The sequence below is a fragment of the Octodon degus genome, unplaced genomic scaffold, assembly GCF_000260255.1.
Source record: "Octodon degus isolate 3935 unplaced genomic scaffold, OctDeg1.0 scaffold00061, whole genome shotgun sequence".
NCBI lineage: Eukaryota > Metazoa > Chordata > Mammalia > Rodentia > Octodontidae > Octodon > Octodon degus.
In genome coordinates this window covers 3,615,638-3,640,376 of record NW_004524637.1, presented here as the reverse complement: position 1 = coordinate 3,640,376, position 24,739 = coordinate 3,615,638, and the positions used below count along the sequence as shown (strand labels likewise).

Genomic DNA, 24,739 nt, shown 5'->3' with positions numbered 1-24,739 from the left:
TAGATCTAAATTCATTTATTTGCAAAGTCCCTATATATGTTTACGCTAATTTTTGGGTAAAAAAGTTGCTTGTGAGTGGTATGGTGAATATGAGCCACTAGACATGTGAGACTGTTCTCACTGTCATCAGAGAAGCCCTCAGGAGCTGAGCTAGGACTTAAGAAGCACACAGTGAAAATCATCAGGACAACTGCACAGCCGGCATAACCCCAGCACCCACGCACATGGCACAACCAGTGAATGGCTTGTACTTTGCACAGACATTGTTTTTAATGGTTTCTGATATATGGTTACTCAGATTAGTATTGCAAATCCTGGACTCCAGAAAGGAGGCTGGAACTTGGAAAGGTGGTTGCTCTTCTCTGGCTCCTTGAGTACATGTATACTTTTTCCAAGAATGTTTGTGTTTGGAAAGTACTTGTTGGTGGTTAAAAGTTTGAACAGAAAAAAATTAATCAAAGGGTGAGTCTTGTGTGCTCAGTGCAGAACACATTCAGCTCTTGGATGCAAACTCCTAGTCAAGAAACTATTCAAATAATATTCAGGGGCTGAATGTGAGCTTCAGTGGCAGCAAAACCAGAGGCCAACTTTGCCTTGTCTTAACTCATTCCTCTTAAATAAAGAAATGTTGTGCTTTATGATTTTCTTTATATTTTCTGCATAGCTCCTAACATCCTGTAAGTGTTTACAGAGAGTTGCTTCTATATTTTATTCTTAAATGCTTAAGGAAGCACATGCATCTGATCTGAAGCTGAAAAGAAATTGGAAACGGTGCACTATGGCTGCTTTCTGTAGTAGAAGGGGGGACATTGTGGTCTGCTCAATCTCCATCATTGATTACAATGTCACCAAACCTTTTCTTTCCCTTGGTTTTTCTTTTGAGACAGGATGGTCAAGGCTACCTTGAACTCACTATGTAGTCCAGGCTTCTCTCTGTTTTGTGACAATCCTTCCTGCCTGAGCTTCCTGAAAGCAAGAACCACAGGCATGCACCACCATGCCAGCTCAAGCCCTACATGCTATTCAGGGAATTGTTCTTATTTCAGTATTTATTTATTCCTACTATCCCTCCCTTTAATACATTCTAACTTGGTCATGTTTTCCAGTACTGTCAGATTTCTTACCTTTCCTGGAATCTGTAAAATACTAGATGATGCTCTAGTTCTAGTTGATGGCTCTCCCAAGGAAGGAGGCAGAACTACTGATCAGACTTAATTCACCACCCCTGGGCCCTCAAGGGGAGACCCTGCAAGAACATATCCATTCCCAACTAAAGAACTGGGGGCCAGGGAAATGGTTCAGTAGAATAAGTGCTTTCCTGGCAAGTGCAAGGGCCTGAGTTCAATCCCTAGTCCTACAAAAAAACCCAAACAAACTGAAGAACTCAAGGACAGGGTTTCCAATCCACTGAAAGTGTCTTCTAAATGCTCCCTCTACCTTTAGTACATGTATTCTTCAAACCTGTAGAACACAGCTCCTGTGCTACAACCACTATTTCATGAAATGTGCACATATAGGATTAGCACACCCAGGAATCACTCACAGTGAGGAGCTCCCCCTTAACTGCGTGCTCATCTAGGGCCTTTTCATGATGTTCAGCCTATTTGAATAAGTAGCAGTTCTGAGACTTGGTTTAGAGTCACTTGATCAGAACATGATCATGACAACCAGAATGGACACCCTGTCTCTTAGAGAACCAGACTCAATGACAACCAGATGGATACCCTGTCTCTAAGATACAGTCCTCCAAAATACTATGGCTCTTTGTAGATTTCTACTCACAATGATCCTAGCACTCAACTTGGGGGCCCATAGTCACAATAGTACCTGTATCACCTTGGCCTACACATTTCTGTAGTAAAAAAGGTTAAGAAGACAAAACTTCTATTTGTTTATATGCAATTCATAGAAAAACCAAACTACTAATGCTTCTTGAATAAAAATACTTAATTCATTAAGTAAACTATAATTGAGCAAATCTGACTGGATGTTTTTGCCTACTTTTGTTTGTGTGGACAGTAGTTTTGCAATTACAATCACTTTAAGGGGGAACATTTAAGTAAAAAACGTTTGATGATTTTTAAGCTAAAGGGATGTTGGCAATCTGTAGCCTGCACTATAGTGTTCTCATTCAGAGTTATGTAAATTAGCAGGCACTTTGGGTGGAACATGTATTCTGTCCCATTGGTTGAAACATAGAAGAGGCTCTGGTAAATTCTGGAGTGTGCTGAATAGAACTGTAGAACAGTAGTTGGAAAAATCAAGAGTGAGGCCCATTTGACATGTTATGTGTATCTTTTCTTTATCTCATTCTTTCTCCCCAAGGTCACCCCTCTCCCAGTGCATTTCTCTCCTGTGAAGAGTAACACCCCCTCACTTGTTTGGCATCTGAAGAGCTGCCTCCCCTCCCAGCCCAGGCCAGCTCCACCCCTTCTCACAGACCAAAGGAAATCTGCACAATAATGAGCCATATAAGGAAGGAATGATATCATCATTCCGTGGTCCCAAGCTGTTTTGAACAACATTCACCTTTCATTGTTCTGATGACAGGGCTGGAATGTGATGGTTAATTCCCTGTGGAGGAGGAGGCTGAGGGGGCCTGCTACTGTGAGCAAATTTTAGTATTCCCTTATAAAAAATCAAAACCAAACAAAAAAAAGCTACTATGCTTCCTAGCACGAAGGTAAAGAAGTCAAGATCTGTTCTGATTTCGGCAACATTAGTTCTCCTGTCCATGCACTTTCCATTTGTTAATAGGCTGACTTGGCAGTCAACTCGCTTCTGAGGGTTGCTGCAAAGAGCATTTGGAGGCTGGGTTTGGACATTTGTAGCATCCTGACTAATCTGACAAAGGCTGTAAGAACTCGACATCCTTTTGCTTGCAACTACAGGTTCTGCAGTGTGGATAGTGACAAACCTTGAAAGTCACCAGCTTACTGTGACTTTATCTGATGCCTCAGAATCCTTGGCTGAGTGACCAAGATGCTACTTGACGTGGTATGAGGAGGGCTCCTATTTTTTTATGGAGGGGAAACATGTAAGCTCATTCTGCAAAAATCTTGTGGTGTTTATAGCAGAACTGAGAATTTGACTACCATCAGTTCAACTAATGTGTTCTAGAAGGATTTTAATAGGCAGCTTTTGACTATAAATGTATCTTCTGACTTGGGATTCTTGATGACAAAAAAATGATCTGAGGTAAAATGTTGTTTTCAAAAGTTTTTTGTTATTGTTATTATGTGACCATTTGCAGATCTGTCTGTATATGTGGAAAAGTCCTATAAAGTTGGCAGTGGATCAGAATGCAGTGATCCAAAGAAAGCCGTGTTTGTTCTGAGACACGCAATCTGCAGTAAGAGCAAGAATGCATAGGAAGTTTCATGTCAAAGTGGGGATGGAATTAAGTTTGTGCCACATTAAAGAAGTCCTACTCTAAGCAATTTTTCAAAATGCTGAAAAAGCATTGTCTAGGTCAGCAGAGTATATGAAAATAAAGTTTGCATTTACTATTCTATAGGGCTGTATGATACTGTGAGCATGTCACAAAAGAACTTCATTGGACCATAATCAAATTCTTATAGATTGAGTTCAGATTCCAATTTGAATAGGAAGCCAGATGGCATGGTTTTTGTTTGTATAGATTTAATTTGTTTAGCGGTGACTGTTATGTCTCTGTGTTTAAAGAGCTGAAAATCTTGAACTCGACCATGCATGATGAAAATCTTGGATTTACTACATTGATCTGCCTGGATTCTTAATTTCCTGTAATTGGTTGAACTTCTGTTTAATTGTAAGACTAAATATCTGTTCTACAACAGAAGAATGTTCTTTCTCTCTTCCTTTCTTTCCTATATTATCAATAGTCAAGATCAATACAAAATTAAGTTTTGGATTTTGGAGTTTCGTTTGTTTTGACTTCACTTTTTGTTTGAGATTTAAGTTGTCCCAAAGCTGGCTATGATAATTATTAGATAAATGTAGATATAATATTTAGTAAAATTTCACATGAACTTACAATTAAAAGTTCTACCACCAATTTTTAAAAGTAAATAAGTGGAAATATATTATGTGACTATGTATTTTATCACATGTAAGTCTATAATTTTAAATAAATCTCATTTGTGAAAATAGATTTACCAAGAGATAAATTAGCTTAGTATATTGATGAATAGTGCTACAATAGAATATGTTTCTGTTGGGAACTCCTGTGATGTATAGCTTACAGCGATAGCTTCTGAGCCCCATTCAATGCATGCACGTGGAGAGTAAAGAGCTATCCATTGTCTTTATAGATCTTCTTCAGCTTAACTGAATAGTTTTAAGAAATCCCAACTAGTTTCCACCTTCTCTACTCATATTCTTTGTGCTCACAAGCACATCGCACAGAAGAGAGGCCCCTCTACTTGTGCATATGAAAGAATAACCTCCCACTGTAGTATCAGAAACCCAGGCCCCTACCCAAATCTAAATAGCCTCCCTACTCTCTAATTTCCTTAAACAATTCCCCCATGTAATTTTTTTTCTGGATGAGTTTCCTGTAGGCATTCAGAGGGAGCACTGATAATTAGATATTATGATTATTGGGCAACTCAGTATTTGGGAATAGGCTGAATAAGTACTCTTTGAGGTAGACTGGAAAGGTGAAGGGGCATCTTGGAGGAACAGACCAAGGTCACACACTAATGTGACAAATTTACGTGGTTTATGCCTTTTTTTGTTTCTGCTAAAAACTATGAAATAAAATTATTCACCTACTTGGGTCTTTATCGTGATCGTCTTTCTTTTTCTTTTCTTTCTTTCTTTCTTTCTTTTTTTTTGGCAGAATCGGGGATCAGACTCAGGCCCTTGTGCTTGCCAGGGAAGCACTTATCTTACTAAGCTATCTCCCTGGCCCCTATCATGATCATCAAAAAGAATTATATCTGTTTCTATCTTCAAAATATTCTATCTAACTAATCTGAGACAGTGTTTGCCAAGTACTTTGAACACCTTAAGATACATGAAAACATAAGGAAGATATATGAAGACATAGTTTTCTGTTCTTTCTTGGGAGGGGACTATGAATTAAAGCTGGAGAAAGGAAAAGAGGAGTCTCTTGGACTCATAGACTGCTGAGCAGTCAGGTCAGGCTGCTGTAGCACAGCAGGATGGTTTATATACAACATAAATGTTTTTCTCACAGTTTTGAATGCTGAAAGTCCAAGATCAGGGTACATGCCCTGACACAAATCCTTCCTGGTTGTAGTTCACTGTCTTTCCCTTGCATTCTTTCAGCATAGAGAGAGGAAGAAGTTCTCTGGATTCCCTTTTCCAAGGACATTAATTCCATTCTTTAGAGCTCTGCCCCTAAAGCTTAATCACCTCTGAAAGGCTCTATTGCTTGATACCATCATATTCACAATTAGAGTTTTGGAATTTAGGCAAGATGCACTGTAGTTTTGCAGATTATGGTTTGTAGGCATGTCTGGTTATGAATGATGAGGTGGAAATGCAGTTCTCATTCCACCTACTGAGCTAGATACCCTAGTCTGGGACAAGGTCCACAGAAAGGGGACCATTAGCTAACTCATTTGTGTGGCCTTCAATAGCCTATACATAAAGCCTAAATGGTACTTTTTACATCATTTTATAATGTACCTTTTATAATTACTTTTTATGTGCTTTTTATTCTATTATTTCTCATACCCTGATAATGAGATAGCATTCAAGCTGTTGAATTATTGAGTGGATGAGTAAATCATGTTTCTGTGATTCTGGGAGCTTCATATGAGTCTACGATCTGAGATTTCTTTCTCATTGATTCTCAAGGATGGGCTTTTTGCTAGGCCTAAAACTAAGAAAATGCTAGCATTTCTGTGGGGTGTTTTTGTTTTTGTTTTTGTTTTGTTTTGTTTTGTTTTGTTTTTGTATTTTTAGGGAAGGATCTACAGGGTGTTTGGGATCTCACTACTAGATCAGACTCATAGTGATCCTCCTGTTTACAGCCTCCGAAGTGCTGGGATTACAGGCGCATGCCACCACACCCAGTCTCAATTGCCAGCTCAGTGCACCCCGGGGGCAGGGCTGGTATGGCAGGCCTGGGGATCAAATCCCCAGCCTCTACACCTGCTTGCAGGTGCTTTAATCCACTGAGCTATTTGGCCAGCCCTCTGTAGTTCTTATAAGCAAAAGACTAACAATTCCCTGGATTTTAATTTTACTATGACTGAGAGCTATTGACTAGTAAAATACTAGCAGTATGATTTTAAATATGACACTTCTTTAATTTAGCATGTTACTAGATTTTGTTCAAGACTAAAAAGTATTTTGCAGTGGAGACTGGCTGCTATCCCCTCTTTGCAGCTAGTGTCTGAGCTCTGCCAATAAAAGGAAAATCATAATTTACAAAAGGTAATTTGTTATTAGTTATGAGCTCTTATGGTTTTTAGTTGTTGTTATGTGCACATTTTATTTATTTATTTATTCATTTAGTTTTGTCTTTTGGGCATAGGGTCTTGCTATGCAATTGAGGCTGGTCTTGAGCTCACTTTGTAGCATAGGCTGGTCTCAAGCTTAATCCTCCTGCCTCAGCTTCCTGAGTGCTGGGATTATAGGCATATGCCACCACACATGGCTTGTGTGTGCATGTTAAAGATAAATTACTATGGGGGCTGGGAAGACAGCTTAGTGGTCTAGGCACCTGCCTAGCAAGCTGAAGGACCTGAGTTCAGTCCCTCGTACTACATGCTATGCTGGCTCGAATCCAGGTGTGGTAGCGCATGCCTGTAATCCCAGTACTGGGGAAGCTCAGAGAGGAGAATCATTATGAGTCTGAGCTGCATAGCAAAACCTTGTACTAAATAGATAAATAAATAAATCATTGATTTTTTTTTAAAAAAACATAAGTTACTCTGGGCTTAAGTTCAAAGTCAACTTGGTTTGTTGTGAGTTGTTCTATCATTGGCCTACATGGTTTTTTTGTTTCATCTGTGGTGGAAATGAAAGTTGAGGAATTTAGCATGAATTTTCAGGAAAAGCTTTAATTACAAAGAGAAAAGAAAGGGAAGCACAACTCTGACAAAGATCAAGCCGGTCCCCTAACAAAAGGAAGTTAGAAAAGGCAGAAAAAGGGTCTCAGTTTGAGAAGTCAAATGGAGTACAGGTCTGAAAAAGTGGATCAGACTGACCTGTTGAAGAAGAAAAAGGATAGGAGCCAGGGAGATGGCTCAGTAGAATAAGTGCTTGCCTGGCAAGCGCAAGGGCCTGAGTTTAATCCCCGATTCCAAAAAGAAAAAAGAAAAGGAAAGAAAAAGGACCAGTTTTATGGGGTAGTATGGTGCGCTGAGGCTACCATTATCTTAGATTTGGTTTTGTGGCTCTGGAGGAATCCTCATGATTTGAGAGAAAATTCTATTCCCATGGAGGAATCCTTACAGCTTGAGAGGCAGTCTTGATCATGCAAGACTCTGTCGGACTCCAGAGCCATCAGAGGTTTAGGATAATAGCGATGACTGTCCCTATAAGTCTCGTATGCTGGTATCCTCAGATAGACTAGGAAAATTTAGGGCTAATAAATTTTGTTTTGCCAACTTTCAGACTGATACTCCCTAAAGGACTAACATGAATCTATGCAGAGCTGAGGAGGGTTTGACTCAGAGCTTTAGTGAATGAAGACCAAGCTTTATGCTGCTTTTAGTTACTAATTGAGCATATGCTCAAGTGAATTCTTTTTTTTTTATTTTTATTTATTTGAGAGAGAGAGAGAGAGAGAGAGAGGGGTGTGTGTGTGTGTGTGTGTGTGTGGCCAGCTCAGCCCACCAGGGGGCGGGGCTGGCTGGCATGTGGTGCTGGGGGATTGAACCGCGGTCCCTGATGCCTTGCCAAGCTTGTTCTAAGTAGGTGCTTTAGACCACTGAGCCATCTCTCCAGCCCATCAAGTGAATTCTTGCCTTTCAGCAAAACAAACAAACAAACACTTGTAAGTCCATGCTTACCACAAAGAAAACACAATCACACTTTTAATGAGTTACAGGTTAAAATCTCGAGAGTATTTTTGTCCTTTATCCCAATGGTAGTCTTTATGTCCATTTGGTAACTTACAGAAGGTCCGTATGCATCTAGTTCCCTAACACTTTTCAACAACCAGACCTTAAGGTATGTCACTAATATACCTATTCTAAAGCAGATTTATACATAATCCCCTCAAAATCTGATGAAGAGTACAGGTTCATTTGTAATAATCTGAAATTTGTGCATGTGCTATTTGAGTTGCACAAATTATACTACTGAAGCAAATGTAATAACATCACTAAATGATTTCCAAATTTATAGAGTACAATTTTATAATATAAAATCATGAACATAATTGTAGAACCTTTTCTCATGAAGGTAAGTAGTTCACAAAACTTTCTAGCAATAGGTTAACTATTTCTATCCTCTATTCTTTAAATTTTATATCACCAAATTCATTTTCAAAGTGAGAATGGATGAGCCAAGCCTTCTGATCTTCTCTGCTAGGTTAAGATCAAAATGTTTGAGATCGGGGCTGGAGAGATGGCTCAGTGGTCTAAAGCACCTACTTGAAACAAGCTTGGCAAAGCACAGGGACCGCGGTTCGATCCCCAGCACCACATGCCAGCCAGACCCGCCCCCTGGTGGGCTGAGCTGGCCACACACACACACAATAAATAAATGTAATAAATAAAAATAAATAAATATTAAAAAAAATGTTTGAGATCAGATGCCCTAAAATATTGCTGGTGTTCACAAGAGGGAAAGAGGAAAACAGGTATGCTGGCTTCTGTAAACTCATCCTTAATACTAAGAAATACAGAACAAAAACAAAGCTCCAAAGTTTGTGTTCTGTTATAAAGGATTGCCATTTCTTTATCTATAAAAAAAATTATTTTCTTGCACTCAGTAATCGGAGCTGAAACTAGGATCAGGGAAGCATGACTCACCTTTAGTGTAACATTTAAGCAGCTGTCACAAAATTCAGTATCAAGGTACACCTAGTGCTGGGAGTGCTTGTAATCCCACTGCTCAGGAGCCTTTGGCAGGAGAATTGCTGTGAGTTTGAGGCCAGCCTAGGCAATATAGTGAGTTCAAGACCAGCCTGAGGTATATGAGATTCTATCTTAAAACCAAAATGAAAACAAAACAGCCACTCTATTTAAATACACTATATGAACAATTTTGTTTTTTTTTCTTTTTTTTGTGTGTTTTTATTTTATTTTTATTTTTTAATACACTATAAAAAATAAAAATTAATGCCAAAAACTGTGATCAAGAACATACCAAAATTTCAAATGATCTAACTCTGGAACTGAAAACAACCCTTCCTTATCTATCTCTAACTTATCCCAGTCTTGCATACTATCTTGGAGACATTAGATTATTTCTGGATAATTAGTGTAGCAGTCTCCAGCTGGGTGAGCTAAGGTAACCTACTAAAAAGTACCCCTGCTTCCTGAGTCATCTGGTAAACCACGTCCTATCATGTTAACAAGCAACTTAGCTCCATTTTGTGCTCTAGCTGGGAAAAATGCATTGTGATAAAACTGCAAATTGCATGCAAGCTTGACTCTGTTGAGGTTCATTCTTCAGTTTTGTTTTGTTTTGTTTGTGGAACCAGGGATTGAACTCAGGCCTTTGCGCTTGCCAGGCAAGCACTTACTCTACTGAGCCATCTCCCTGGCTCCACAGTCATCTTCAATTATTATCATGCCCTTGCTAGTTTCAACCTGCCTTCTCTCTTGAAAGATGGAGAGGGGCTGGGAAGATGGCTCAGGAGAATAAATGCTTGCCTGGCAAGTGCAAGGGTCTGAGTTCAATCCCTGGTTCCACTAAAAAATAAAAAAAGAGAGAAAGATCCATGAACCCCAATAATGCTTACTCCCAAGAAAAAGAAGTGAGGATGGATATAGGCAGGCAGACCTTGAGTCTTTTTGCTCTGCTTTATTTTGTTTTTAATGTATTTAGTACAGGATCTATGGGGTCTTACTACACAGATCAGACTCATAGTGATCCATCCTCCTGTTTTTAGCCTCCCAAGCACCCCGTCTCAGTCCATGCCCAGTCTCAGTCGCCTTCTCGGCACACCTTGGGGTGGGGGGGCTCTGCACACTGGGGATCAAACCCCGGTCCCTGCATCTGTCTAAGCAGGTGCTATAGTCTGCAGACCTATCTGGCCAGTGTAGACCTTGAGTCTTAAAGAGCACAGATTGACCACCATTCTGCGGACGGTAGTTAGCAAAAGGGTGGGTCCTAAGATTAAGGTTAAAAACAACATATCAGGGCTGGGGAGATGGCTCAGTGGAATAAGCACTTTCCTGGGTAGCACAAGGGCCTGAGTTCAATCCCCGGTTCAAAAAAAAAAAGAAATAAAAACATATCACTGCTCACTTCATCCCCCTAAAAGTTTGTCCTTAGATTTAAAAGGAAAGACAAATGACAAATATCCATGGAAGAGAATAGTAAAGGTACTTTTTGTAGCACATGTTTGACTAAACATCAAAAGGATCTCAAAATGAAAGAAAAAATTTCAAAAAAGTTAATTGTCTTAATTGGGGAAAGAATTTGAAAGAATCACCCACTCACCACATCGATTTACAAGGTACCATGAAGAAAGTAAAAACTTGACCGAAGAAAAAAGGATCTGAAACTCAAAAAGAGAAAGAGAAATTAAAGATTCAAATGGAATAGAAAAAAAGATATTGTGGAAAATTTCAAACATTAACAAAGATGAAGAAAGTAATGTAATGAACCCCAATATACTCATCTCTTAGCTTCAAAAATGAACTCACAGGCTGGCCAAATAGTTTAGTGAGGGGCCGGGGAGATGGCTCCGTAGAATAAGCGCTTCCCTGGCAAGCACAAGGGCCTGAGTTCAATCCCCGGTTCCGGAAAAAAAAAAATAGTTTAGTGGATTAAAGCACCTGTAAGCACACACAGTGGCCAGGGGTTCGATCCCTGGGCCTGCCATGCTGGCCCTGACCCCAGGGCACACTGAGATGGCAATTGAGACTGGGTGTGGTGGCTCTCACCTGTAATCCTAGTTCTTATGAGGCTATAAACAGGCAGATCACTACGAGTCCAATCTAGTAGCGAGACCATGAACACCTTGTAGACCCTTCTCTAAAATACAAAAAAAAAAAAACCCCAAAAAAGTCATGACCAGTATGGTTTCATCTATTACCATTTCTTTGGATTATTTTTATATAAATCCAAGCTGTACAATTTTATTCATAAATATTTCAATATATTTTCCTAAAAGATGAACACCTTAAAAAATTATTGTAGCTGGGCATGATAGTGCATACTCAAAATGCCAGGACTCAGGAGGTAAGTCAGGAGGATCAACATGAGTTCAAGGCCAGCCTGAATTACATAGTGAGACCCTGTCTCTCTCAAAAAAATTAATGTTATGATTTATTATCAAATACAACTTTAGTAATAATTCATCAACAGAGTAATTTTTCCAATTGTCTCATTTAAAAATTAGTTTGAAAAAGCATCTAAAAGAGTACAATTGGCTGATTTGTATTCTAAGTCTCTGTTAATCTATAGATCCCTCTCCCTGTTCTTTTTTCATTTTCCTAGCTATTTATTAATGAAACAAGTTTTTTGTTCCACATAGTTGCCACTTTTGGATTTTTCTGATTCATTTTTATGATGAATTTGTAATTTCTTGCCTCTGTTTTTCCTATAGTCTAGTAGTTAGCTCTAGGAGCTTGCTATAATTCAGATTAATATTTTAGGGAAGACTATTTCATGGGTGGAGATGTAATTATACAATGTCTAACATTGTCTATTCTTGGGAGCCATTGATGAGCATTACCTATATTCATTATTTTATTGGAGATTAGAAATTGGTGGTATTCTATAATTGTTTTTTATTAATAGAAATATGCTGTCATTCCTTATTATTAACTAGACTGTTGCTGTACAGAAACTCAACATGCTTTAAGTGACAAGGGAATGTGCCTGCGTCTTCTTGTGTGTGTGTGCTTGCACATGCGTTAGAACGCTGATCCGGCTCTGATTCCTACATCTACTTCCCTCTTTTCTCCTTCTCTTCCAAGCAGAGTATTTGATTTTCTTTTCTTTTCTTTTCTTTTTCATCACTCAGGCTTCTGGGAAGAGACAACAGGTTGAGAGTGAGCTGAGAGTGGGTAGGAGTGGAAGTTGGGAGTCAGATTAGATTGATTTTATAGTAATCCAGACAAGAGACAATGCTACCCTGGGTCAGGGTGAAGGAATGGAGGAGGTGAGAAGTACCTGAATTCAAAATAGGAAGTGTGAATAAAAAAATATACAGTGGTGAATGTTTATTTTTTTACAAATACATTAAAGGATACATTGCTGTTAATGCCACTAAAAATATTCTCCCTTGCTCCCAGTATGCCCAGTACACTATCCCATCATTCTTGTCACTTTCTGAAGCAGTTCTAGAAGTCCTCTTTCCTGAGTGTCGTTAGTTGAGCTTTTGTGATTGTCTTGATGTCCTGAATTGGTCCAAAATGTTCATCTTTTGTGGTCATTTTGACTTTGGGGAAGAGCCACAGTTGCACAATGCCAGATTTGGTAAGCGGGGGGTTGGGGTGGGGGAGGACACACTGTAATGCTTTTACAAGCCTGCTTTTCACTTGGATGACACTGGGCAGCAACATTCTCAGTAATTTTTAATCACAGCTCAGAGAATATGAAAGTGTACTTTGAAAACTTCTTCAGAAAGTGGTGAGAAGATGGGCCTCATGCCTATAATTCCAGCATTTGGGAGGCAGGGGCAGGAAGATAGATGCCTGTGAGTTTGAGATCAGCCTGGGCTACATAGTGAGTTCAAGGGCAACCTAAACTAAATAGTGAGAGAGATCCTATCTCAAAAAGAAAGAAAGAAGAAACTGGCAAGAATGATGGTATATAAGTGATGGGATAGAGGAAGAATGAAAACTCAGAAGCAGTAAAGAATGCATAGTGCAGTGGGCTTGTAGCTAATTGAATGGCAGTGCCCTTGCCACTGAATGGATTGAAATTTTTTTTAGGGAAGGGTCTACAGGGTGTTCTGGGTCTAACTACTGGATGGGACTTGTACTGATCTGTCTGTTTACAGCCCCCCAAGATCTGGGATTATATGAATGGACTGATAACAGCGAGAGAGAGAGAGAGAGAGAGAGAGAGAGAGAGAGAGAGAGATCTTGAGAATGTTTTCAGATCTTGAGAGTGTGCATTATTAACCTGTCTTTATTAATGATGGGGTCACTATACCCTTAATGCTAAATTAGATATAAGCTAAAATGTTAGGTACAAAAGCACAATCCAAAAGATGAGAATTTGAGGAATTAAACCATGAAGGATGAAGTGAACATGAACAAACTCTTGAAAATTTGAGGTGATTGGGCTATATCCATTTGAGGAATCCCATTATTATTAGGAACTTGTTCAAAATTCCAACATATCCTCTCTTAATCATTTTGCTTTGGTTAATGCCAATAACATCTTTGTTTATAAAAAGATACAGTAATGCCTTATTCAAATGGTTGCTGTGAAAATTAAATGAAAAAATATGGCATTTAACACATTACAATGGAGACTTTTTTCTATTTATTTATTTATTTATTTATTTATCTATTTTAAGTATTTGATACAGGGTCTCACTACACAGCCTTGACTTGTAGTGGTCCTCCTGCTTGCAGCCTCCCCAGTGCTGGTATCACAGGTGTGCGCCATCACACCCAGTCTTGGTACACCTGTGGTGGAGCTGGCACAATATGTGGTCCAGGGGATTGAACCCAGGTCCTTCCGATAGCCTACGCAGGCGCTTAGACCACTGAGCTATCTCTGTGGCCATTTATTTTTAATTAAGTACTAGCAAAAAAAAAATGGAGTTTGGATTGAGCTTTTTTTTTTAAGTAAGGGTCTACAGGGTCTCAGGGTCTCACCACATAGATCAGTAGATTGTAGACTACTAGTGATCTGCCTCTATTCAGTCTCCCAATGAGCTGGGATTACAGGCGTGCCCCCACGTCCAGTCTCAGGGCACCACAGTGGCGGGGCCAGCAAGGCAGGCCTGGGATCCAACCCCAGCCGCTGCGCTTTAATCCCCTGAGCTATTTGGCTGGCCTTGGGGTGAGCTTTTAAGAGACTGGAATTAACAAGAAGACTGGAGCACCTCTCCCCAGAACAAGGGTTCTTAAGGGACCTCAACTAGAAAGTCAGCTTCCGTCCTCCCTCTACCCAGTCCACCTCTGCTTTTCCTCCTTCCACCTGGAGATTGCTAATCTCATGTTTTCTACACATATAAGGCATCATATCCCTTTTCATACCCATGAGGACAACATTCAGTGAAACTACTAAGTGTATATGAGTATGTAGGATTTGGAAACTGTCTTTTCCTTCTCCTTTAGACATAGTCATGTTTTAGATATAAAGTATTTATAGTTGAGTTCCCAGTGCCACACCAGTGCATATGCACACACCCTTTAGACATCAGGATATATTCTACAGAAATCAATACTATTTAAAAAAACTTCAATGACATCATCATAACCATTTATATAGCAATATTGTCTGACAATGGCTTTAATTATGAATAGCTTCCATGTATATGTCCTAGAATTTCTTACACAATGAAATGTGAAACAAATTCTATTTATTTGGCTAAAAGCTAATCTGTTAATCTGAAATAAATGAATCCAAATAATAAAGGTGAAAAATATACCAAAGAATGGGGCAGGGAGATGGCTCAGTGGAATAAGCGCTTCCCTGGCAAGCACAAGGGCCTGAGTTCAATCCCCGGTTCTGCCAAAGAAAAAAGAAAAATATACCAAAGGAATAAAATGTACTTAAATACATACATGTTAGTGGTTTTCTATAACTTGCTAGTACATTATTGATTAAAATGCTTTTTAAACTAACATAGTGAATATAATTTAACTCAGTAGCTATGTAAAGATATCCATTACAGTTGATACAAGCTAACTGATCAACCCAAGAATGATACATTGTTACTCTGACCTAGCCTTACTTTCAAAGCTATACATAAGTATCATAAAGAAAATGCATGTTGTAAACGTGAAACATAATTCCTGTGACTGCCACATTTATGTAATGATAGGAATTTAGAGCTCTTCTCTACTTAGTTCTGTCTCCTAAATTTGTTGTTGTTTAAGTTAGAAACTGAAACCAAATCCTGTGCCAGTTCTGGTGTCAGCTAAAATGTATTCATGTAGATCAGCTTTTTTTTTTTTTTTTTTTTTTTTTTGGAACCAGGGATTGAACTCAGGCTCTTGTGCTTTCCAGGGAAGCGCTTATTCCACTGAGCCATCTCCCTGGCCCCTTGATCAGTTTTTCTATGAGAAAGCCTTTCTTGCCTTCTCCTTACCAGGTAATCAGTATATTTCAGAAGTTCCAAATAAGAATGCTTGAAGGTTCTTCTTTTCTGGGCCTTCTCTTTCCCTTACATAAATTTCTCTGAGAGAGAAAGGGCTCTGCTGGAGAGCTGGAAACCCCGTAGTGCCACTTCGTGGCCATGTGACCAGAGCAGGGGACGTGTCTGCCTTGTCTCATTTTCCTCCTGAGGATGACAGAAGAAATTTACGTCTCGGGGAGCACTGTGAGCATGAAGTAGAGCCTAGGACTCAGAATCCAGAAAGCACTATGCAAATAGTCATTACTATTGCACAGCCTAGTTTCACTGGCTATTTTATTGAAGTATAATATACATGCAGAAAGGTAGTGGCATATGGATGGAATCCCAGCTGCTTGGGAGGCTGACACAGGAGAACTGCAAGCTAGAGGTCAGCCTGGGATTTTAGAGACCCTGTTTCAAAATAAAATAAAATATGGATGAGATAAAATAAAATAAAAAATAAAACAATGGCTGCAGCTCAGTGCGCTCTGGGCTCCATCCACAGACCTGCAAAAATTCATAAATTAAAAGTCCCTGTGTAATGAGCACATAAACCACCAAACGGAAACTAGTACCCTAACAGACCTCCTCAAGCACCTGTCTCATTTTAAGTAGCACCCTCTCTTCTGGTTCATTTAATTAATGGCTATTTGTAATTGATATTACAGCAGTGGACAAGATTTGTTTTGGTAACACTTTCTTTTTTATTTAATATCTAAGACTTAGCTGTATTTGCCATTACTGCTTTTAACACAGCTATATTTTGTTTGCTAGGTTGAAAAAGCTCCTCGAACAAGAAAAGGCTTACCAAGCCCGCAAAGAAAAGGAAAATGCTAAGCGGCTCAACAAACTGAGAGATGAGCTTGTCAAGCTCAAGTCCTTCGCACTCATGCTGGTGGATGAGAGGCAAATGCACATTGAGCAACTCGGCCTGCAAAGCCAGAAAGTGCAGGATCTTACCCAGAAACTGAGGGAGGAAGAAGAAAAGCTCAAAGCAGTGTCTTCCAAATCCAAAGAAGACAGGCAGAAACTGCTTAAGTTAGAAGTAGACTTTGAGCACAAGGCCTCCAGATTTACTCAAGAGCATGAAGAGATGAACGCTAAACTGGCCAACCAGGAGTCTCACAATCGACAACTGCGACTGAAGCTGGTTGGCTTGTCTCAAAGAATCGAGGAGCTGGAAGAGACTAACAAAAATCTCCAGAAGGCAGAGGAAGAGCTTCAGGAATTAAGAGATAAAATTGCGAAAGGGGAATGCGGCAACTCCAGCCTCATGGCAGAAGTGGAAAATCTCCGAAAGCGGGTGCTCGATATGGAGGGTAAAGATGAGGAGATCACCAAAACGGAGTCCCAGTGCCGCGAACTGCGGAAGAGGCTCCAGGAGGAAGAGCACCACAGCAGGGAGCTCAAACTTGAAGTGGAGAAGCTACAAAAGAGAATGTCCGAGCTGGAGAAGCTGGAAGAAGCCTTTAGCAGGAGCAAGTCGGAGTGCTCCCAGCTCCACTTGAATCTGGAGAAAGAAAAGAACTTAACCAAAGACTTGCTGAATGAATTGGAGGTGGTCAAGAGTCGGGTTAAAGAACTCGAATGTTCTGAAAGTAGACTGGAAAAGGCCGAACTGAGCCTCAAAGATGATCTTACAAAACTGAAGTCATTTACTGTGATGCTGGTTGATGAAAGGAAAAACATGATGGAGAAAATAAAGCAAGAAGAGAGAAAAGTGGATGGACTCAATAAAAATTTTAAGGTGGAACAAGGGAAGGTTATGGATGTAACTGAAAAATTAATTGAAGAAAGTAAAAAGCTCTTAAAACTGAAGTCTGAAATGGAGGAGAAAGTGTACAGTTTGACCAAAGAGAGGGATGAGCTGATAGGTAAACTGAAAAGTGAGGAAGAAAAATCCTCTGAGCTAAGCTGCAGTGTGGATTTATTAAAGAAGCGACTCGATGGTCTAGAAGAATTAGAAAGAAGAGGAAGGTCTCGGAAAGCGCCAGAGCTCGCCTGCCCAGAAGACAACAAGATCAAGGAGCTAACACTTGAAATCGAGAGGCTGAAGAAGCGCCTTCAACAGCTGGAGGTGGTGGAAGGGGATCTGATGAAGACGGAAGATGAGTACGACCAGCTGGAGCAGAAATTCAGAACCGAGCAGGACAAGGCCAACTTCCTCTCTCAACAGCTGGAGGAAATCAAGCACCAAATCGCCAAGAACAAAGCCATAGAGAAAGGAGAGGCTGTAAGTCAGGAGGCTGAACTGAGACACAGGTTCCGCCTGGAGGAGGCCAAGAGTCGCGATTTAAAAGCCGAGGTGCAAGCGCTCAAGGAGAAGATCCACGAGTTAATGAACAAGGAAGATCAGCTTTCTCAGCTCCAGGTGGATTATTCGGTCCTCCAGCAAAGGTTTATGGAGGAAGAAAATAAGAACAAAAGTATGGGCCAGGAGGTGCTCCACCTGACGAAGGAGCTGGAGCTGTCCCGGCGCTACAGCCGCGCGCTGCGGCCCAGCGTGGCAGGGCGCAGAATGGTGGACGTGCCGGTGGCGTCCACCGCGGTGCAGACAGAGGCCCCGGGAGCCGGGGCGGCCGATGAGTCGCCAGCCGTCTTCATCCGCAAGTCCTTCCAAGAGGAGAAGCACCTCATGAGCCACCTGCGCCAGGGGGCGCTGCGCAAGCCCGCGGGGCGCGGCTCGGTGCTGGACCGGTACCCGCCGGCGGCGGGTGAGGGCGCGCGGCGCGGGGCCTGGGCATCCTGGGCGCGGGGGCGCGTGGACTGCGACCCCGGCCCGCACGAGGGCCGCCCGGATCCCGGAGGGCTGGTGCTGGCGCCGCGGCACGGCCAGCCGCTGCACATCCGCGTGACGCCGGAGCGCGGCGGCAGCGCGGCCACGCTTGAGATCACTCGCCCGACGCCCGAGGAGTTCTTTTCCAGCACGACCGTCATCCCCACGCTCGGCGGCCAGGCGCCACGCATTACCATCGTGCCCGCGCCGGGCGCCGACCCCGAGCGCGCCTCGTCCCCCGTTACTATCACCACGCTGTCGCGGGAGCGGGCGGCGGACGGGCGCGCGTCGCCTCTGCAGGTGCGCACGGTGGCCACCGCGCCCGCGCCCGCGCCCGCGCCCACGGAGGCGGCAGGGACTCCGGTGTCGCCAGGGGGGCCCCCTGGGCCCCAGGAGGCGCACGCGGGGAGGACGGTGCTCAGGGTCACCCCCGAGAAGCAGCCGGGCCCACCCGCGCAGCGGAGGTTCAACGCCAACGCCAGCATCATCACCACGGAGGACAACAGGATCCACATCCACCTGGGCGCACAGGCGGAAGGCGCGAGCCCGGTGATCACCGTGCGGCCCGCAGGCAGGGAGGTGGCCCCAAGCCCTGGTCTCCGCGCCCCCCGCGGGACCCCTGCAGCGCGGCCAGGTCCGGGCAAGGTGACCAGCACCATCACCATCACTCCTGTCACCACCGCGTCCACGCGGGGCACCCAGGCGGCGGTGAGCTGAGGTCCCCGGGGGCAGGCCGGGGACACTGACTCAGGAAAGTAGAATGGCCTGATCTTTGATAAATTGGGCCAATTTTGAGGACATTTTTCATTTATTCATGCCAAACAAGTATGGAGATCCTTCAAACTACTTGCACAGACTGTCTCTTGGAAAGCAGCGTAGAATAATCTTAAAGCTTAAAATTTGATTCTTAGTGGGGCTTGGTGGCACACACATGTAATCCTAGCACTGTAGGAGGCTGAGGCAGAAGGATTGCAAGTTCAATCAACCCCAGGGAATTTAGCAATACCTTGTCTGGAAAAAAAAGAAAAAAGGCTTGGGCCTTAGCTCAGTGTGGAGGCTCTAAGTAAAAAATAAAAAATAATAAAATAAAAATGTTTTTAAAATGGAGACTGAAGAAAGTGCTTAATATGTTGGAAGAAATAAAACTTCCTAGGCTGGTCAGGCTTGGTGGCACACACCTACAATACAAGCATTTGGGAGGCAGAGGCAGAAGCATCCCTGTAGGTGGAGGCCAGGCTGAGCTACACAGTGAGATCCTATCTCAAAATAACAACACCCCAACCCACTTCCTAGATGATATTTTTACAAGCTGTTATTTAACATGTGCCATAGTCATACTTGATTCTGAAAATATGATTAAAAGGTTTTTTTATATTAAAAAGTTTTTTTGTAGGAAGGAGGATTGCTGAGCACTTAAGTCCATCCAGCCTGGGCTACCTAGTGCGTCTAGGCAGGCTAGGCTGCATAGTGAATCCAAGCCAGCCTGGGCTACCTAGTGCATCTAGGCAGGCTAGGCTACATAGTGAGTCCAAGCCAAGCTGGGCTACCTAGTGAGACAAAAATAACCAAAAGAAGAAGAAACAAAACAAAGTGTGTGTGTGTGTGTGTGTGTGTGTGTGATCCTGGGGATTGAACCCAAAGCCAGACCCCTTTCAAGACAGGGTTCATTATGTAGTGCTGCATTGCCCAGCTAGGGCTCAAACTTGCAATCCTGCTGTCTTAGGCTTGATACTACAGATATGTAGTACCATGCTGGCTCATACTAAAAACTTTTAAAAAATAAAATAGAAATGAGTTTATATGTTTAAGAGCTATAGTCAATCATATCTTGCAAAAACCAAATGCTACATAATACATATTTTCACAGCTAACTGGAATGGTTATAAAAATGTCCAAAGTACAAAACATAGAGCTTAAAAATAACTTTCAGATATGTCCAGTAATTGTTTTCACTGACAGGCTACAATTCTTCTAGAAGAACACAAACTACTTAGATATTAATTTAAACAAACAGATTAGAAATTATGACTGCTATATTATAAACAAGTTCTATAGCAGCGCAGGAAAATAGGAAGAAAATATTTTAAATTTATAAGTGATGGCTTATTTCCTGTATCCTCAATATAACTTACATTAATTGTTTTGCGGGTAAAGCTCTTAGTTATCAGGAGCCAAAGTGGGAAAATAGTCTTTTTGTTTTGTTTTGATACCAGGATTTAAACTCAGGACCTTGTACTCACCAGGCAAGCACCTATTCTACTGAGCTATCTCCCCAGCCCCATCAAGAGCCAAAGGAACCAAATCACATTCAGAATTGTTCACTTTTCTTAAATACTTCAGGGCCACTTTCTAGGAGCAGCATAATTGCTTGCATAAGATAGTGCTTCTTTCTGCTTCATTTTATTTAAAAAAAAAAATAGTGGAGCCATAAGGCATTGTAACTTACAGCAGACTTTCTGCTGTAAATTCTGATTTCCATTTTCAAATTCTAAGATAGCCTTAGTAGAAACATTGTTTACTCTTGATTAAGCCTCATACAAAAAATTGGATTTCAAAACACTGTCTTAAAGTTTCCAAGGCCTAAATGGTAGCCCACTTATTTTAGGTAAATCAGATCCTATAAAATCAAGCAGAACAAAAGATTTAGGGCACACCTGCAGTGTAGCAAAGCTGGTTTTAGATGTGCAGCATACTTTGAGTGTCAGCTACACTTCGGCCACTGCTGGTATGTAGAGGGCACTTGGTAGTCCCTGACTGAATGAGAGAGGCAGGGCTGACATCTACATGGTGTTTCTGTGACCAAAGAATGCACAAAGGATCCACCAGAGAAGGCTTCACAGTACAGGGGAACTTCAGGAAGGAAAGGGCAGGTGTGTGGAATCAGAGCACAAGGTGTGAGGTCAGGACCAGGGGTAGCAGCCCGGCCTGATGGAGAGCAGTGGGGCGCTCTGAGGCTTGCAGCAGCTGGTCATGGGAGCAGGGGGCAGCAGGTGCAAAATATGAGATGCGAACTGGAGCCAGGTACTGAGAGCAGGACTGTATCTTAGTGTGAAATTGCCCTTTAGTTTTACAGAGTAGATGAAGGGAACCCTTGAAGAGAAACGATCGTGAAAAAAGGTTGCATTACTTTTACTTTAGAAAGATATTTTATATCAAGAAAGCAGTTTGAAGAATAAATTAGAGGGAAAAGAAGCTAAAGACTGACGACATTTGATTCTGTAGGTTAGAGATGGTGCAAGCTTCAACTGGCAGCAAAAATGAGGAGAGATAGTGATGATAGACTTGCAAAGATTTCTCGGCCAACTGAGTTTAGAGGGTGGCTCTGGGGTTTCTGGTTTAGTTGTCTAGCTTTGTAAAATGGGCAGAGGAAGGCTGGGTGGGGACAGAATGAGCTTTGAGATGCCAGGGGCAGCTGTAAAGTCCAGTGAGTAGCTGGAGATGCAGATTTCAGGACTGCACTGAAAGCTAGAGAGAGGTTCCAGGGCTTGGATGCATGGGGAAATAACAAAGGAATTCTGAGGGCGACCGTACACATCCAGAAAAGGCTGAGAATAGGGCATGGTGATGCATTTTGAAGACAAGGTGAAAGGAGTGAACAAGGAACTGAAAAGCAGTTATGAGATGGGCAGGAGTGAGATGCACCAAGGAAGCACAGGAAGAGAAGATGAAGAACATTTTAAGAAGGAAAGTGTGGTTGGTAATCACCCCAGGAACTGAGAGGAATCAGATGTCATTAGGAAGCAAAAGTGAGCTGCTTCATCTATACTGGTGGACCACAGGGGAAGGGGGAGTGGGCGTGGTCTAGTGACAGGAGTAAACTACCTGGTCTAGATTTGCTCCAGGAGGTGGGTGTCATCTGCAGAAAGAGTGGAGGAGGCAGAACAGAGCTTGGGAAGAGCAGAAAGCTGGGGAGATGTTTCAAGAAAGGAAAAGGAGGGCCAGCCAAATGGCTCAGAGGATTAAAGCGCCTGCTTAGGCAGACACACGGGCCTGCATTTCAATCCCCAGGCCTACCTGCGGGCCCTGACTCCGCCCCCGCGGTTTCCTGAGAGGCGATTGAGACTGGGGGTGGTGGTGCAAGACTGTAATCCCAGCACTTGGGAGGCTATAAACAGGCAGATCACTAGGCGTCTGATCTATGCATTGAGACCCTGTACACTCTGTACACCCTGTCCTAAAGGAAAAAAAGAATAAAGGAGGTAATCAGAGCAGAGTAGAACCCAACCCCGAGCTTCTTGCAACCTTTACCTGGTGTTGCTTCTGGGTGCAGGGCCTGGGTGCAGGGCCCTCTGATGTTGAGACTGACAGTGTTGCCGTGGGAAGCTCCCATCAGAACTGATGACTGTTCTCCCTTGTATCTCTGTGCTCTCTTCCAGTCAGGACAAGACGGGTCATCCCAACGGCCTACACCCACACGAATCCCTATGTCAAAAGGTATGAAAGCAGGAAAGCCAATAGTGGCAGCTCCAGGAGCAGGAAATCTGACCAAATTCGAGGCTCGAGCTGAGAGTCAGTCTATGAAAATAGAGCTGAAGAAATCTGCAGCCAGCAGCACTACTTCTCTTGGAGTGGGGAAGGGCTGAGGGCAATAGCCATGGGGGTATGTTGTGCAGCCACTGCTGCTGCCTGGAAAACGAACTTTGCCTGTTTGTGCCAACTCTTTATACATACTAATTCAAGTTTTAAATATATTGTTTATAAAATAACCAACTAATAGTCACGTGTCTTTCCAATTTTGTGCATTTGTTTGGATGCTGCAAGTGGAGTTAGCTGTTTCCCTTGTGGTATGTTGAGGGTGCTAGTCTCTGTTCTGCTTCCAGCAACTGGGTCTGTCCTTGAGCCCATCAGCCAGGAAGCCCCCCGTGTCTTCGTCAGTAGCTTTAGGGACCAAATCACATGCTCTTGAAGGCAGGCTCTCATATTTTCCCGTAGTAAGCAAAATTTACATTTTTTTTCAAAAGCCCTATATGAAGTAAAACATAGTTTAACAATTGCCTATCAAATCCTGAACTTGATATAGCACTAACATTTTGCAAAAATGAAAAGTCTTTAATATGATTTCAGGAAATATTTGAATGTGAAATAAAATGGAAATGAACTATGGAATTATGAAAACAGCTTGACTTCTTTGTGTGTGTCTGTATATATTGTAGACATGTTGGACACTTCCAAAAGATTCCCAGAATTTCATAGACAATAATTTTAGAACCATAATGTCATACTGATGCTCCATTCACGTGTGCAATTGATCTAAATTGCAGAGCAGTCTGAATAGAGCTTCCAAATGACCCTTTATAGCTCAGCATATTTACGGGAAAATATGATGTGATGGCTAGAAAATAGCAGAAAGCAAATCCAAACACATTAACACTAAGGGGGGTGATTTCATTCACAGTTTAATTGGACGCAAATATTTTTCTTAGTTAAATGTGGACTTTACTTGCAAATATAGAACCAGTTCATGATTGCTGGTGTGTGTGTGTGTGTGTGTGTGTGTGTGTGTGTGTGTGTGTGGTTTTACTCATGTATGAATCATTTTCTTTAGTATGTAAGCATGTTTTAATAAGCATGAGGAGTGTAAATGCAAAGTGCTAAGTATGCTTGTCAGATTAACCATGTTAGATCTTTGCAGTGTGTGGTTATATAAGCACAAATGAGCTCAAAGCTGGTAACTCACAATTTAGTTCACCAAAGTCTCATGGAGACTGTAGCTTTGCCAACATTTCTTAAAATTTTTGAGCCATATAGATGAACTTTATGAAAATATAGGAACTGCACTGTTACAGATTTTTGTCTTTCTATATTTGAACTATTAGAATTTCAAAATTCTATGGGTAGTCCCTGATCTTGATATTTGGGAAAGGCATATACATTTTTAAAAAGACATAAGAGTAGGTCTTAGTCCGATGTACTGGTTTGTTTCCCAACCACTGAGATACAATACTCAATATCCATAGTTTAAAGGCGGCTTTAGGAGAGACAGTCCCTGGTCATCTGGCTCCAGTGCAGCAACACCGTGGTAGAAGGATGAGGGGGAGCAAAGTTGCTCCATGCATGGCCCCCTGGGAGCAGAGCGGGAGGACCGTGTTGGAGAGGAGGAGGCCAGGGCCTGGATTGAGCACCCAAGGTCATGCCTCTGTGCACCGCCCAGACATGTGCAAGAGCATGCTGGGCATTTTTTAATCCAATGAAGCTGACCTTTCAGGATTAATGATCACGTCCACTAATCAATTTATTTTGTGACAGAGAAGCTCCCCTGCATTCTTTCCCATACTAGATTTTTGCAGGCCTCTTTCTATATCTGACAATTTGGACTAGAACTGTGATGCTATATGTAGATGCCTCCAGGTGTCTTCTCATGTACTTTATGCAGACCTGTCACCACTGATTCATCAGTTCTCAGCATATGTATTTTAAAATGTTGACTATCAGAGACATACTGTGATAATGAGAATGGAAGGACAAAGGAGAGAGTAAGAGAAGTTTAATAAATATGATTTTAAGTGAGTTTATACAAAATAGCTCACCATTTTGAATACTGACTTGTTTTTTTTTTTTTGTTTTTTGGGTTTTTT

At 41.9% G+C, this 24,739-nt stretch overlaps 1 protein-coding gene across 8 annotated transcripts in view; it reads left to right on the top strand.

Annotated features, from left to right (window-relative positions):
* Filip1 (filamin A interacting protein 1) overlaps nt 1-24,739 on the top strand; it is a 248,756-nt gene that overhangs the window by 207,321 nt on the left and 16,696 nt on the right. For 5 of the 8 annotated variants that reach the window (XM_023718716.1, XM_004634362.2, XM_023718712.1 and 2 more), the window contains exons 5-6: nt 16,163-18,872; nt 22,541-24,663. In XM_023718716.1, the coding sequence (XP_023574484.1) occupies nt 16,163-18,872; nt 22,541-22,747 (2,917 nt within the window). In that variant the 3' untranslated portion in view covers nt 22,748-24,663. Of the gene's footprint in view, nt 1-16,162; nt 18,873-22,540; nt 24,666-24,739 lie in introns of those variants that run through there. The other 3 variants (XM_023718714.1, XM_023718711.1, XM_023718715.1) reach the window with 3 other exon arrangements.